The sequence below is a fragment of the Rhincodon typus genome, chromosome 25 (assembly GCF_021869965.1).
Source record: "Rhincodon typus isolate 14 chromosome 25, sRhiTyp1.1, whole genome shotgun sequence".
Taxonomy (NCBI): Eukaryota; Metazoa; Chordata; class Chondrichthyes; order Orectolobiformes; family Rhincodontidae; genus Rhincodon; species Rhincodon typus.
In genome coordinates, this window is record NC_063356.1 from 25,427,725 (window position 1) to 25,445,041 (window position 17,317).

The window sequence follows — 17,317 nt, forward strand, 5'->3', positions numbered from 1 at the left end:
TTTTTGTAGATTTTGTATAAATGACTTCATTTTTGCACCCAGGAGACTACAGCTCTTTGAGATCGTATGGAAAGGTGGGATCTCCAATATACTCCAGTTGGATGTGGCTTCAACCCAAAGCGTAGATAGAGTACTCGAGTTACAAATTTAGGAGATGCATAGGTGATCATCTTTCAAAATTCTACTAGCTCTACATTCGTGCTGATAGATTGGAAAATTGCAAATGTATCTCCATAGTTTGAGGTAGGAGGGAAAGAGAGGAAGACGGGATTAAAGATCTCTTAGCCTGATGTTCATAGTAGGGAAAATACTCGATGTTATTACTAGATATTTCCAAAATAATCGATAATTGGTCACAGTCTATATTGATTTATGAAGGAGAAATCATGTGACAAGCTGTTGGATGTTAGTAGCTGAATTGTTAATGGGGAACCAATGGATGTGGTGTATTTGGATCTTCAGAAGGGTTTTAATGTGACTAAACAAAATTAATGCACATTGGATTGGTGAAAATATACTAAGAAGGATTCAGGATTGATTAACAGGCAGGAAGCGTAGAGGAGGAATAGATTGGTCATTCTCAGGATGGCAAGTTTGACCAGTGGAGTAATAGAAGGATCATTGCTTGGCATCTACTGTTCACAATCAATTTCAATGATTTGGATGTGAAAGCCAAATGTTTCATTTCAAAGTTTGTAGATGGTACAAAACATGGTGGGAATGTGAGTTGTTAGGATGTGCAAAGAGATTTCAGGGAGATTTAAACAGGCTGACCGCTTGAGAAAGAGCATTGCAGATGGAATATGTGGATCAACATGAGTTTTCCACTTTAGTAGGAGGAATGAAGGGACAGAGTATTTCTTAAGTGGTGAGATAATGAGAAGTGTTGATGTCTAAAGGGAGCGAGCTTACTTTGTCGTAAGTTGCTGGAGGAACGTGCAGGAATTAATTCCTAAATGCAAACATGGTCATCAAAGCAATGTTCCTGGATCCATCATCCTCACACCTTGGCATCATCAAAGTACGATGTCATCATGCTCTGTCTTTGCCCAATTCAGCCACAACTTCAGGATTTTAAACATGTACTTTGGAGCAGAAGACAGCTTGGACATCCATGCTTATGGCAAGTCAAGTTGAGCTGAGGAATGGCTAGGTATTTTATGTATTTATACAAGATTATATTGTCTCAGGCATTTTCTGTGTCTTAGCCTGTTTTATTAATGCATAGATTCTTCAGTACAGAGTTGGAGACAGGCAGCTTGTGTGCTTTAGCTTGCTCCTTGGTGCAGAAAGAGAGACAGGAAGTTTGCAGCGGTGGGGAGCATTAAAGAGTAAATGGGGGGAGGCTACAATGCTACTATGTGGCACCTTGCTGTGTCAAAGTGGAGATAGCGACCAGCAGCATGGAGTGGAGCAGAGATGGCAGCCAGTGGCGTGGAGCAGATTGATGACAGTGGCCAGCTACACAGAGCAGAGCAGAGGTGGCAAACGGCTCAGAGCAGAGATGGCAGCCAGCAACCGAGGAGTGGAGCAGAGGCAGCCTGTGGCCCAAAGCAGGCGTGGCCAGTGACCAGGAGTGGAGCGGGGATGGCAGCCAGTGGGCCTGGAGCAAAGATAGCTACTAGTTTGGAACTGGGGGAGTCTGGTCAGACCACATGGAAGTTCTTATGGAAAGATTGTAATGTCAATCTTTTTTAGCTTTATTTTTTATTTTCCTAACTTATACAGAGTATATCTGTAATGTAGTGTAACCTTTTTTCTTTATTTTCCCTATTTTTTGTACCTAAGATTTGTACCTAGGCACTTTGTACCTGGGATGGTACCGTGCGCTGGTGACATTGTTCCACTTTTCACTGTACTCCTGTTCTTTTGTAACTTGAGTACATGTACAATAAACCTAATTTTAAAAAATTCTATGTTCTAAAAAATTCTAAAGTCAACAGTGCAGGATGTGCCAGCAGCTTACGCAGTAAACATGTACGACGAAGTAAATGGTGATGTGTGGATATCAAAAGGATGGGTGTTGAGTAGAGTGAGGGTGGACTCTAATCAGTCAGGAGACCCCACCAAGTCATCAGCAGGCTGGTTCAATTCTACTCCAGGACTGTGACTGCAATCAATCAGGCGTTGTTCTTCAGTGAATCTGGGAATCTGCCCTTGCAGCTTACTTTAAATCTATGGCCTATTGTTCTTGTTCCTTTCATGAGCTGGATCAATTGTTCCCTATCTACTCTATCCAGCCCATTCATGATTTGAAAACCTCTATCAGATCTTCTCATAGCCTTCTAATCTCCAAGCAGAACAGTCCCAATATTTTCAATCTATCCTTATAACTGAACTCCTCATTCCTGGAACTGTTCTTGTGAACAGTTTCTGCATTCCCTGCAATGCATTCACATCCTTCCTATACTGACGTGCTTAAACCTGTACACAACACTCTTGTCGAGGTCAAATAGGTGTCTTATACAATTTCCACATCCTCTCCTTTCTCTTGTACTGTATGTCCCTATTAATAAAGCTGAGGATATTGTATGTCTGGGCAGGAGGAGGGACAGGGCTGTAAGTGGAAGACAGTACCCACATTAGATATTCAGAAAGCACTTTGTCTACCTCCACCAGAAACAGTATGAAAGGTGGCTATTTAATTGTACTATGTCCTCCAGCTGGATCTACAGAGCAGGATAAAGAGTGTCAAGTGGTTATTAATTCCTATATGAGCAGTTCCTTTCAGGCTGAAGCCAGGAACATTGCTGATATTTTTCAGCTGACTCTGCATCACTATTGCAGGTAGCAGAGAACATCATAGAATAGAGAGTTGGAGGAGATCAGGCAGTTGTCTATTTCATGGTGGTAGATTTCCAATGTGTCATCGGCATGAAACTCGTGGGTCTGTGACCAATGCAACTCAACATGGACAGGAACCAGGACATCAAAGGCGACCACACCTTTAATGTGCAGTTAGTATATGATCAGATGATGTTGCTGAATGTCTGTTATTCTTGCAACAGTTATGATGCTTTTGTCTTGTGTCAGGCAATTGACACCATATTGAAGCTATACATATGAAACAAGTTATTGAAAAATTGCTTTGAACTCTCATGTTAGCAAAATCTTGCTCAGGATCTTCCTGGAAAGAAGCTTCAAAAAGGTAGACAGCAAGATTGCTGACAAGTGAGCTGGATTTCGATGTGGAAGAGGAGATCAATCACTAATTTCTGAATCTGAAAGAGCAAGCCCAAGAACATCAGCAGCTAAAGTACAGGTGCTTTGGTGATTTTGGGTAGGCATTTGATTCTCAATCTCACGTAAGAAGCTCTTGTTGACAGTGGTATTCTCATGATACCTATCATATTGAACAGATTTGTTAGCCAAGCTTCACTATAAGCAGCAGAGAACAGAACTTAGCGGAGAAAAATTGTTCTGGAAGTGACTAACCCTTCGAACCAAGATGGCTGAAAGACAAGGCAGGATGAACCAATATATCACTGCTTGCTGGCAAGGATACTCTATATAAACATGGCATTTTACTTCCCTATTGACTACCTGTGAACAATAATCTGCTGGAGCACGGATTCCAGGGTATCAGTGACAGTCTACATGCTTTCTTGAGCTCTTGTACCAGGGTAGTCTCAGCCTGTGTGGCAACTAGCTAGGTATGCCTGATGCTCAAAAACGTGGAGAAGTGCTTCACTAGAAGGTGAGAAGACAGTTAACAGAGGCTGAATTGTATGAAGCTTGCACTGATGATCTTTTATTATACTCATCCCCTCAAAGTCCCATCTGAGTCCTCTGTAGCAGACCTTGTCTCTGAACCTGACTTCCCAGGAGGGAATATATACCATACCTTCATCTCGGGCTAGCTGCAGCTTGCTCATGTCAGCTTTTCACTGCACATCGATCCTGGTTCTATATTACTCTCTAAAGGATGTGCAATACTAGTCCCTGAGCTGATGGCTGTAAGCATCCAATGAATGCTTCCTCATAAGGTGCATAGAGTTGCATATGCTATTCACTGGGACTATAATGACTGGCCAGGCAGCAGTTATTGTATTTCTAAAAGTGAATATATGACAAGAGTGGCTTGGGGAAGAGAAAAGGAGGAAGGATTACATAGAAAGCAAGAGGTTCATGTTTATACGATGTCTAGCTTGTACTTTATACCACATAATATGATGAGGGTGAAGTGGGATTTGAGAAGATGCACCAGGCAGGAACATAGCATCATCCTTGATGATTTCAGCAATTCTGGTTGCAACAGTCTCAGTCACACAACACCAGGTTATAATCCAACTGATTTATTTGATATCACAAGCTTTCAGAGCGCTTGTCCTTCGCAGTCTCCTTCTTCACCTGATCAGGGAGAAGTGCTCCGAAAGCTTGTGATTTCAAATAAGCCTCTTGGACTATAATCTGGTGTTGTGTGACTTCTAACTTTGTCCATCCCAGTCCAACGCCAGCGCCTCCACATTGTGGTTCAAAGTCCCACTACACCATGTCCACCATGGGACTCCTTGAATGCAGGCTTGCCTTGTTACCTGATGGTTCTCTGTTGTTGTCTCACCTTATAATTGATTTAATTTGATTTGATTTTATTATTGTTACATGTACTGAGATACAGAAAAAAATTGTTTTGCTTACTATGCATGCAAATCACAATAATAAGAACATTAGGGTAATAGAACAGAATGCACAATATGATGTTTCAGCTACAGAGAAAAATCAACACTAATATTTGAGAGGTCCTTTCAAAAATCTGATAACAGCGGGGAAGAAGTTAGTCTTGAAACTGTTGGTGTGTGTTTTCAAATGTTTGAAACAAAAACTATCTCTTTCCTGTGCAAGCTTATCCTGCAAACAAGATGGAAGAACTCAGTGAATTTGCTGTAGTGTTTTTAAGCGATGTGCTTGAATATGTGGAAGCTGCAATATATGGGCATGGAACTGGCAGCATTACTGTGTGTGTGAGTAAAGTTTCAACATGAGATTGCTAGATACAAGTTATGATCGCTCGAGATAGCCAGTGGGTGTATGATGCATCATGTAATGATAATCATCTAATAATCAATTATTTATAAGGGATTGATTAATTTTTTGTGTTGATTTATTGAAAAGAACAAAAGACACTGTAAGTTATGAAGCAGACATTATTCAAACCAACTGATTTCTGAGCATGCAGCTTACAAAGCCATTGGCAGGCACAGTCATGACTTTGTATACGTGGAATCCTTAAAGGTAAACTCTCTTAAAGGCCCATACCACATGACGAACGTGTTGCATTGAATGGTGTGTAATCTAGTATAGTAATGGTTAGCAAATTATATTTGGTGAATGATTCATAACTTTGAGCACCCTTGTGATGTCACTGAACTTATTGCTGCACTACAAGAAGACCTTTGGTACCATATTTCTTAACTTGACCTTTATAACTACCTCCTCCGATTTCTTTCACAGTGTTGGCTTTGGAGGCTTCCTTGCCTCCTACAGAAAAATCTCCTTCACAATTGCTTCTGAGAGCCTGGGAATTCTTTCTTGGACTTCTTTTCCTCCTCAGAAACAGTAGGCGGAATTTTAATTTTGTGTAAGTGAAAAGCTTTTGAATGAATTCAATTTGAGTCCGGTATTCAAAACATTTCCACCACCCGCTGCATCCCAAGTGCACCTCATATTTACGAACTGCTGGCTGATTTTAAGAAATGTAGTCCAGCTTTAATTCATCAGAGCTACGTACGCATCTCGGTCCCCTGCAGAGTACATACCATGTCAAAAATGCAATTTGGGTCGGATCGCAATCTCCAATCATGGTGCTTGCTGCATTAGGGTGATCAGGTGTGGGATATTAGCATATTGCAATGCATGTAGCCAAGAACCAGCACTGTTTAATTTGAAGCACCTTAGCTTTAATATCATAAAAGGATGTAAGAACGCATTGATGTCAGAAGGAGAATGGGTTAATTCTGTACATTGTTGCCAGCTTATTTGACAAGGTATTGTGTAATCCTGACATAGTGACCAACATACTATTTTGTATGGCAGTTAAAACAAAAATACTTGCTTCAGCAATCAAAAAACTATGGGGACTAACCAGTCTGTGCTGTGTCCTAATATTTCAGCATCCGTAGAGATTCCAATTACACAAGATTGGGTGTGTTCTAAATAAATTTAAGAACTCAGACTCTTATGAGTTTTAATCTTTAGTGAAAAAACATAACTTTGGAACAAACAAACAAAGATAACTTCATACTTCCTGCAGTCCTTTATTCTGAAAACAAAATCATTTGTAATCATTTGTAATCATTGCTAACTTCCTAGAATGTAACTCTGTCCACTTAAGTATGTTGGTAGTTGCTTGTCAGTTTCTCTAACATATTTAAAATTGGCACAATTTCAATGACAAAAGACATACTGGGAAAACTTAGAAAACGAAAATTTTTTAACAATAACAAAATATTATTAGATTCCTCCTTTCAGTAATAAATAAGAGTTACTTCTACACTGCCATATTTCTTCCTCTATCAATGCACAATTATTTAGAACATTATCGTTCATGAACAAAAGGACCCATTATAAGCCTAGAAGCCAGTCATTTCATACATCAATCTCTGTTGTTAGGTTCACATCTGCAGACGTTTAGAATTAGTTGTAAACTATAAACATGATATTTTTGAAGATTCATATTTTTAATGGTGCAGCTAATAGGTAAGGTACAGTATACAACACAACTGATAAGAACCACGTGATCCCACAGCAGGGGAGTATTAACAAACTCGGGTGAAGGTGCACTTCACTGACTGGATGAATACTATAGAGCAGATGACAAACAGTGAGGAAAGTTTATTTATTCATTGCATGTAGAGTTGTTCAATTGTGTGGATCAGCATAGAAATTAGCACTGGAGTTCATTTAGACACGGGATTAATACAGCCTGAACGATAAAATGTCAATAAATAGGAAAAATTGGACTGCTCTCTCCAGGTAGGTAGCGATTAATATTTAACACTTTGACTACTTCCGTATTAGTGTATGCATTTACACTTGAATTCTACAGGATAATTGTTGTCAAAAATGCATAGCAAAAAAGCTTGTAGTCTGATGTATATGTAAATATGATGACAACTGATGCTGTATACTAAACTATCCTGCTTTTTAATATGTACAGACTGATGAAAGTTCACGTATATAGGATAACAAAGTAGAAACGATATATAAGGAAATCGCTTTCTGTCTAAACAAAAACATGAGGTGGCATAGCAAATCTGAAAAAAACTTTTCTGTAACTGTTCCAGTAGATTTGTCCTTCTACTAATCAACCACCTGAATAGACTGCAGACAGCTTGTTTAGTTGGCAAACTTTCACAACAGCAACTCTGTGTATGATTAGCCCAAACAGAACTTTTCTCCCCCTCTTAATTATTGCATATGGAGTAATGGATGCTTGACTGGCCATTACAGAGGTCTGAGTCCTGAATTTGTTTTGCAATGTTTATGTACAGACAAATGTGAAACCAACAGATAATCACACATATATACATTATGTATATTTGTAATTCAAATTCTAGAATTTAAAAAAATGATACATGTGTACATATACCACTTAAAATCCAATTATTATTTTTAAAGGGTGCTGTGCTTTCTTAATTTCAGGAGTTCGGAACGATGCTGCCTGCACTCATCTTCAGTAGAAACAATTCCTTTTGTAAATATATTTATAGTTGTGTTTGTTGTCATGTCCCATTGTTTGTTCACCCATTGACAGAGAGTAATGGTCATTTGATATTTTTTGAGCTGGAAGAGTATTTATTGTGGTGTTCCCCAGAGATTAGCATAGAATCCTTGCCTTTCCTGATTTATATTAGGGATCTAGACCTTTGTGTTCATGGGACAATTGCAAGTTTGCAAATAACACAAAACTTGAAAGAATTGCAAACTATGAGGAAGACAGTGGAGTACTCCAGATGGACATAAACCAGCTGTGGAGTGGCTGGATAGTTGGCAGATGAGTTTCAATGCAGACAAGTATAAGGTAGTGAATTTTGGGAGGAAGAACATGGAAAGACAGGGGATGGAAAATAGGGGCCACAATTCTAAGGAGAGGGCAGAAGCAGAAGGACCTGTGTGTCTATATATGCACAGACCACTGAAAGTAGCAGGACAAGTAGAGACAGCAGTTAGTAAAGTATACAGGATCCTCAGCTTTATTAATAGGGTCATTGAGTACAAGAGGAAAGAGACAATGTTGAAGTTGTATAAGATCCTTGTTAAATTTTAACAAGAGTATTGTGTGCAGTTCTAGTTGCCATATAGAAAGGATGTGAACATATTAGAGAGAGTGCAGAAAGACTTTACAAGAATGGTTCCAGGGATGATGACCTTCAGTTATGATGGTTAGATTGGGACTGTTTCCTTGGAGAAAAGGCAAAGAGGACATCTGATAGGTGTTTTCAAAATCGTTAGTGGGCTGGATAGAGTAGATAGGGAGAAACTGTTCCCACTTATTAAAGGAACAACAACAAAGGGGTATAGGTTTAAAATGATCCTCAAAAGGAGCAAATGTGAAGTAAGGAAATCGTTTTCAGTCAGCAAACAGTTCGGGTATGGAATGTGCTGGCCTGGAAAGATGTTGGAAGCAGACGGAATTGGGGCATACAAGCAGGCATTGGATGATAATTTGGATAAAAATTATGTGTAAGGGTATAGGAAATTGGCAGTACACAATAATGATCATTTTACATGGTATTGTACCATAAAATTTCTGTGATTATGTGACTTACCTGAATCTAGTAAAATTTAACTGGGATCTTATTTAAAACTACCATTCAGAGTTTAACGTAGTAGTCCTCATGTCATTTGCTTAACTATTTTCTAACTAATCACCCATGCTCAAAGAGTTACAGCAGTATCTAGCACACAACTTACAAGTAAGACAATATTGATGTATTGTCAGCACAGGTCTGTCTATTGTTGTTTCCATCAAAATCTGAGAGGATACTTTTCATGACTTGAAACTCACTGCCCCTACTAATAGAAAGAATTATATGAATAGGATTAATGAACAGTATTCAATTCTGACAAATGTAAGGGAAATATATGTTCCAAAAGAGACCCTCTCAGCTAGATTGAAATCCCATTTGTTTCGGGTATCCTGCTTAACTGGAAAGGCACCAATAAAAAATTTGACAACTTTAAACTGACTCAAATTAACAAAGCAAAAACAAATTGTAATTATTTTAACTACTTTAAGTTGGTCTGGGCTGATTGTGGGATCCACCTTTGTCTAATTGGATTGAATTCCAGGAAGTTTATCAAAGTCGAAAAGTTAAATAACAAAGTCAAATCAAAGGCAACCACTCAAAACTAAAGCTATGTGGTATCCAGGAGTCATAGAATGCTTTCGATGCACTGCGAGATGGTACCAAACTATCTATACGCAGAAGTTGTTAAGTGGAAGCTCATCTTTTCTAGCTGATGGAGCAGGATTTGTTATTTGTATGAAACAAACTTCAAGTCAAATTTGTGTTACTTTGTTGCTACACCATTGTGCTTTTATCTGATGACTAATTTTGTAAAATAGGTGTGTAGCAAATCCAGCAGAGAGCCGGCAAGTGACTTCATATTAGAACAATAAAAGGTTTATGCCAACACGGTTACTATAAAATATTGGTTAAAATGTGTTGTAAAAATGTATATGTATTGTTGCAGCCGTAGAAAATTACCCCAGTGAGTAAGATGTTCCTTAAAGAGCTCTTTGTGGATAAATGTAAGAGCTCTTCCCATTTCAGGAATTGAATAGGCAATTGTTGACGTGATAGCACTCACCCTTTGAACTATGAAGAGCCACTCCTTACATACAGGCAACTCGCTACATGTAACTAATCAGTATAATACACAATTATGAATAGAAATAAGTTGACATTTCTAAGAAACTTTTGAATACTTTCTGAATGCCCAAAGTTTCTCTCAGTTCGAATTTGAACATGCCTTCCACAACTCAGAATGGAAAGCATTTAAACAAGCATTAGAGCAGTAATAATGGATGGCATGGTGGCTCAGTGGTTAGCCCTGCTGCCTCACAGCGCCACGAGCCCGAGTTCAGTTCCAGCCTCAGGCAACTGCCTGTGTGGAGTTTGCGTGTTCTCCCAGTGTCTCCGTGGGTTCCCTCCGGGTGCTCCGGTTTCCTCCCACAGTCAAAAGATGTGCAGGTTAGGTGGATTGGCTGTGCTAAAATGCCTCATAGTATCTAGGGTGGAAAGTGAAGGGATAGGGCAGGGGGTGGATCTGAGTGGGATGCTCTTTGGAGGGTCAGTGTGGACCTGATGAGCCGAACGGCCTGCTTCCACGCTGTAGGGCTTATGATTCTAAAATGGGAAGGAAGACAATGGGCTGAGGAATGGAACAGGTCCCTCAACTGCCAGGAAAATGCCCTTGAAAAGAGTTTGGTATGGAGTCCATTGTTAAAGTGGAAGATTTCAAGGTTGTGGTGCTTGCTGTACATTTGGTGAGCCAAATAATTGAGGAGTTTGTGAGAGATCAGACAGCAGAGTCTCTCAGCATAATCTGTGTTGTAGGTTAAACTGAGTGGATTTGTGATCTGTAGCCCCTTTTGGGATCTTCTCTGCTTTCTTGCATTTCTGTAGAAATTTGATGTCTGCACCAATATGCGCGATTTCCTTGGAGATCCTCTCCACTTTGATCTGGCAATTCTTGGTGTTACTGGTGGCCATGGGTAAAAATGGAAGCACATTGCACGAGACTACACAAAAATGAATCAGCTGAACACGTAGCACCCCAGGGAGAAGCAGATTCCTAGGATCCCTAAAGAAACAGGCAGTGCATGACTGGCAGTGAGGTGAATACCTCGAGCAATATCATTTAGCCCACCATGAAATTGGATGGAGCTGGTGAACTCACTGATTTTTTTTTTGATCATTGAATACCGTCTCCAAGACAAAGATACTTTAACTTTGTTTTAGCAGATTAGTGTATATTTGTCAATGAATATATCTATGATATTGTCATCTGGATGACAATAGCTATTTCAGCCTTTTCTATAAATTATTATATTTGATGGAAAGCAGCAAAATAATTTACAGAAGATGGTAGTAGTGAATTCGGTAGCAATTTTAACCCTATCTCAACCGATTTCAGAAGGATTTATTTCCTATAGACAATAGTTTTGGACATTTGCTGCCCAGGTCTGCACTGTCTCAATTCGCTTATGGTTAAGATTCAAATAAAGAGACAGTGCACTTAAATAATTACTTCAGGCATTCATGACACTGCTACGGTACAGACGTACCCAAATCATCTCTTGATCTTAAATTTTCAAGACTATATAAAAAGAAAGATCTTGGCCATGAAATTCCATGTTATGTTTGGTGGTTGCACATCCTAAAATTCAGACTTTAAGTGGTGCGGCACAGGGGTCTTGCAATTCATGCTCGTCTTAACTTTAAATGGTGAAGAATGTGTTGCTAAAACGAAAGGAAAGGGAGGTTGACCAGCGTGTTAGTTTAAGGGAAAAAAAACAGTAAAACTTGGAAATGATGCACACTGGTCCAAATCATCTTGTATACCTGAAACTAGAACTCCAGCACAACTGGTTAATTACCCAGTTTTACTGAGATATTTTAAACTTCTTTTTTCCCCCTCTGTAAATTGCCTGTTTTATCAGGTTATTCATCTGCCAGTGGTACTGATCAGAAGATAAGGAATGAGAGAGTTAGTATTCAGTGCCAATGGCATCTTCCTCAACTTCTCATGACATATTTTGCCCATCCCTAATTGCCCTTGAGAATGTGGTGGCTGGTCACTGTAGTCTATCTGTTGTTAGGTCGCCCATAGTGCTGTTAGGAAGGGAACTCCAGGATTTTTATTCAACAATGGTGAAGGAGAGGCAATATAGTTGCAAGGCAGGATCATGTGTGGCCTGAGGAGGAACTTCCAGGCGGCGTTGTGCTGCCGTGTCCTTCGAGGTGAGAGAGTATCAATGTTTGGAAGGTGCTGTCGAAAGAGTTTTGGCATCATGGTTATACTGCACATTTTTCCACGATAAATTTGTGGTGGGGTGAAAACTTCATTTCATAGATTGGGTGCTGATCAAGCAGTTTGCTTTGTTCTGGATAAAGTTGAGCTTCAGTGGATGGTATTCAGTTGCACTTTTGACTTGGGCCTTGTATATTGTCAACAGCTATTGAGGAGTCAGGAGAGGAGTTATGGCAGAATTTCCATCTCTGACCTGCTTTTGTAGCCACAGTATTTATATAAATGGCCCAGTTGAGTTTCTGGTCAATAGCAACCCCCAGAGTGTTGAAGGTGGCATATTAAATGATGATAATGCTATTTAACATCAAGCGAAAATGGTGAAATTATGAGAACAGGTTGTGTAAACATGGCTTGTATTCCTTTGAGACCAGAACTTGATGAGTAATCATTCAATGGGCTGAATCTTTAATTTCTTTGGTTAAGCGTGAGTTGTGTTGAGTTTTCTTTGGAAGGATTCTTGTCATGAGGCCTAGTGAGATTCCTTTCTGTATTTTACCAAACACACCTTGTTAACTACCCTGCCCCACCTGTATGCATACCTCAGGTCCCCTTCAATCCTTATCTTACCAAGTGCCGTTCCTGAAATAACTCGCTAATCTCCAGCTAACTGCTGAAAAGCCGACATCCCTTGCACCATGCCACCTTTAAAAGATCATTGTGCTGCCATTTAAAAGATCGTCAGCCTGGAGCTTTCATGTTACAGTTTTTGACATTCGCCCATAAAGGACAGACAAGGGGAGTCAGGGCACTGCTTTGTGGGCAGGGACCTAGAGTTTCCTGACTAGATGGGGAGGTGCCAATGTGGTACTTTCTCTTTCCCCCAGGACCAGCAATGGAGGCCAGGTCACCAGACCATGACTCTTCTGTGTGAAGTTGCCACCCGGTTTTAGTGAAGTTTCAGACATCTGGAGGAAAGCCCAGCAATGTAGAAAGAAGAGCAATGTCCTTCTCCACTTCACCACGTGCTACCATCCTCTCTGCGATATCTCATGCTTACTCTGTCTCAGCTACTATCCCCAATTGCCACCAAGACCCATGTTCCTCTACTCTCACTATTGCCTGCAACATCTTGCCCACTCATCCTCAGCTACCCCAACCCCCAACACTACTAACCCTGCATGCCCTGTGCTCTGCCAACTCACTCAGTTGGGACAACTGCCCTGAAAGTCACAGCTGTACCTCCCATTTCCATCTCCCTCAGTACCTACCTCCCTCTCACTGCAGGAGGAAAACAAGCTCCGATAGGGTAGAAAGTATCGAGACAAGTGTTGAAAAGTCGGCCTTTATGATTCTGACCACTCTGGCTGAGTGACCATGTCCAAGCCACTGGACTGGTATCGGAGGCTGACTTATTGTGGTGGGTCTCCCTGAGTGAAGGCTAATAGTTAATAGCCATCACTGGGGTCTGCTGACAATCATGACAAGCTTCTCCCCTCCCCCTACCGCATCCCAAAACCAGCCCAGCTCGTCCCTGCCTCCCTAACCTGTTCTTCCCCCCACCTATCCCCTCCTCCCACCTCAAGCCGCACCCCCATTTCCTACCTACTAACCTCATCCCGCCCCCTTGACCTGTCCCTCCTCCTTGGACTGACCTGTCTCCTCCCTACCTCCCCACCTACACTCACCTTTACTGGCTCCATCCCCGCCTCTTTGACCTGTCTATTTCCTCTCCACCTATCTTCTCCTCTATCCATCTTCTATCCGCCTCCCCCTCTCTCCCTATTTATTTCAGAACCCCCTTCCCATCCCCCATTTCTGATGAAGGGTCTAGGCCCGAAACATCAGCCTTCCTGCTCCTACGATGCTGCTTGGCCTGCTGTGTTCATCCAGCTCTGCACCTTGTTGTCTCAGATTTTCCAGCATCTGCAGTTCCTACTATCTATGCTGCTCATTTATTTTGGTTGCAGAGTATCACTATTATGTTGTAATACAGATTCTCTACAGCGTGGGTTTACATAATTGTCTTGTTCTGTCAAACAGAAAACAGACAATAAATGATTGAATTGTTCCTTAATAGAGAAGTTACCATATGATTTCTCATTGATAAATAGTGTGAAAGGAGGGACTTGTACAATGTCTAGATATTGGACACTGGGTAGAATTGTGTTGAATTTACCAGCTCTTACAAAACAGAATATTAACATTGAGAAACCACATGATACATTCATTGCAACAAGTTGGCGATCAATCAACAGAAGTATCAGCTTGATATCACTCAGCACTGAATCACAGGAGTAGGTCATTCAGGCCCTCAGGCTTTCAATATTAGATCATGCCTGTTTTATACCTTTACTGAGTCACCTTTGGATTTTAATCCCTTGAAACTGTTACCTAACAAAAATATATTCATGTCAACCTTTCAGATTTCAATTAACACAGTACCCGCTGCCTCCTGGAGAAGAGGATCTCGAAATTTCATTCACTCTTCTGGGAGAAAGAACTCCTTGATTTAGTTTATCATTCGTCTGTCTCTGCATTTAAGATTGTGTTCTTTTGCACAGCACAGCCTCACCACAGGATCTAACCTGCATCTGACCCTTTACCATTTTTAACAGTTCCAGCATAATTTTAGTGGGGTCTGAGACACATTGGTTATGCTGAGATTTGTAGCAGAATCACACAAGATGTCTGGCAAGGACTATCCTGATACTGAAAGCATCTCACTATATCTTTTATGGTAAGCTTCTTGATAGGCAGCCTCGAGTTTATTTTTATTTAATCTGAGGATGAGGGCATTGCTGACAAGGCCAGCATCGATTGTCCATCCCTAATTGCCCACAGGCCAGTTAAGAGTCAATCACATTGCTGTGGTTCATATTTAAACCAGGACAGCAGATCTTCTTCCCTGAAGGACATTTGTAAACCAGATGGGTTTTTCTAAAAATTGACAATGGATTCATGATCATCATTAGATTCTTAAGTCCAGATTTCTATTGAATTCAAATTCCACCATCTGCCGTGGCAGGATTCAAAATTAGATCCCTCAGAACATTAGCTGGGTTTCTGGATTAACAGTCCAGCAATGATACCACGAAGCCATTGTCTCTCCTCTGAGTTGCTAAGTGGGATTCCAGCTTTTTAAATGCTTAATTAATGTTTGTTAATATTCAACTTGCTACCTTACCAAAAGCACCATATGTCTAGATGTCAAGAAATGAAGATTTGCAAGTTACAGTGGGTACCTGGTGACTTTAACTCACCACTGGCTCCAAAGGACTGCCATGTTGGGCACCAGGCAACATCTCAGGGCATGCTCCATAGGCACTGGCCGCACACACCCTACATCCTGAGACATTGGCATTTAATATGTGCCCGCCTCTAAGAATCCTCATGGCACACTTCAGACCCACTTACAGGATGTTTCCATACTTCAATGCCGCACCTTGGGCTGAACCAATAATTACATGGTACTGAAGCTGCAAGGACACCATGCATTCAGGGGCACACAGCCAGTTCACGGACTGGACCAGGCTGCATCTCTGGGATCTTCACTAACTTTCATAGGACTCATTCATTCTGAGCGTACCTGGATGCTCCCAGCATTCCTGCCTTGCATTGTCTTGCCAGGCCTTTCTGAGCTTTGCCCCTAGAGCCACAGCTACAAGGTTCATGTTACTTCTGTCTTGAGTTGCCGTTTGCACCTAAATGAGCAGCATTTTGTTTTTACTTTCCATTCTCAGCTTTGCTGTTATTTTCGCCTCACCACTCACAAGGTGCATGCTTTTACTGTTGTTAAGCCAAATGTTCTTCATTTTTGAGTTCACCTAGAAACTGTTCCAAAATCTAACATGCACATGCACACACATGTCAATGTATAGCAATCCCACAAGTAAGAGCCCTGGCTTATCCCTACCTTTCCAGCAGAGACTAAGGCCAATTGCGATACCTACGTCATCATGTTGGCTAGGATCAACCTATTCAACAGGATGAAACTTAGTTCTTTGTACTTTGTGTAATTCAATAACATTTCTCCTGTCTCATCTGATTCTTCAGGATAATATCCATCTTGTAAGAGAGATGCTTGCTGTCACTTTAAGTACCTTTATAGTCGCTGTTGGTGACCTATTTGACTGGGAACACCTAATAAAGTACAGAACATATTTGCCATAGGCTATACTTGCCATAGAGGGAGTGTACTGGAGGCTTACAAGGTTTCTACCAGGGATGGCAGGACTATTATATGAGGAGAGTTTGGTTCAAATGGGCTTCTATTAACTAGAGTATAGAAGAATGAGAGGAGATCTGATTGAAATGTAAATTTAAAAAAAAATAAACAGGGTGGACAGACTAGATGCAGGGAAGAGGTTTTCCCTTGTTGGAGAGTCTAAAATCAGAGTCGAAAGTCTCAGGAAAATGGGGTTTGTCATTTAAGACTGAGATGAGGAAACATTTTTCCACTCAAACAATTGTAAATCTGTGGAATTTGCGGCCACAGAAGGCTGTGGAGGACAAGTCACCAAATGTATTCAAGGAAGGGAAATAAATTTTTCGATACTAAAGACATCAAAAGCAGCAGAAAGAAGAAATCTAACATTGAGATAGAAGATCAGTTATGATCATATTGAATGGTGGAGCAGATTCAAAGGGCCGAATGGCCTACTGCTTCTGGTTTATGTAAGAGGATACTCAATATTCTTGGGTGCAAGGTGTTAAGGAAAGAGGAAATGAAGGAGAGGAAAAGGTTGTAGTATTGATTAAGGAAAACATTTTCTCTCTGTCCAGCACTGCAGTGTCCCAGAGGAGTAAGGAGTCTATTTGGCCAAAGAAAAGAAGGGGTTACAATGACTTTGCTCCATATAGTCTATGGATCCCTAATAGTGGCCTATTACAACAAAACTTAGATCATCTGAATATAGACTGAGATCATAGAAATATAATGGGCACAGTGGGCCAAGAGTTCATAGAGTGTGTTAAGGAGAACTTTCTATCGCTGTATGTTTCCAATCAATGTAAAAGGAGGCGCTGCTAGACCGAGTTCTTATGTGGTCAAGTTTCATTGAAGAGAACATCTAGGCAACAGTAATCATTGTATCATGTAGTTTAGTTTGGCTATAAAAATCGACAGGGACAATCCATAATATGAGTAATTAATTGAGGAAAATTAATTCCAATTGAATTAAGGATGGATCTAGGTCAGATTAATTGGAATCAAAGTTTAGTAGCAAAACAATAACTGAATTCCAGAGATAATGGGAACTGCCGATGCTGGAGAATCTGAGATAACAAGGTGTAGAGCTAGATGAACACAGCAGGCCAAGCAGCATCAGAGGAGCAGGAA

The 17,317-nt window shown here is 40.6% G+C and overlaps 1 protein-coding gene across 5 annotated transcripts in view; it reads left to right on the forward strand.

The window, feature by feature from the left end:
• The first annotated feature begins 6,735 nt into the window (after positions 1-6,735).
• The window catches only part of LOC109932972 (ladinin-1-like), a 98,780-nt gene continuing 88,198 nt past the window's right edge, over positions 6,736-17,317 (forward strand). For 3 of the 5 annotated variants that reach the window (XM_048612280.1, XM_048612281.1, XM_020532010.2), the window contains exon 1: positions 6,736-6,972. In XM_048612280.1, coding sequence (XP_048468237.1) covers positions 6,935-6,972 — 38 coding nt within the window. In that variant the 5' untranslated portion in view covers positions 6,736-6,934. The remainder of the gene's footprint in view (positions 6,973-17,317) is intronic. The other 2 variants (XM_048612282.1, XM_048612283.1) reach the window with 1 other exon arrangement.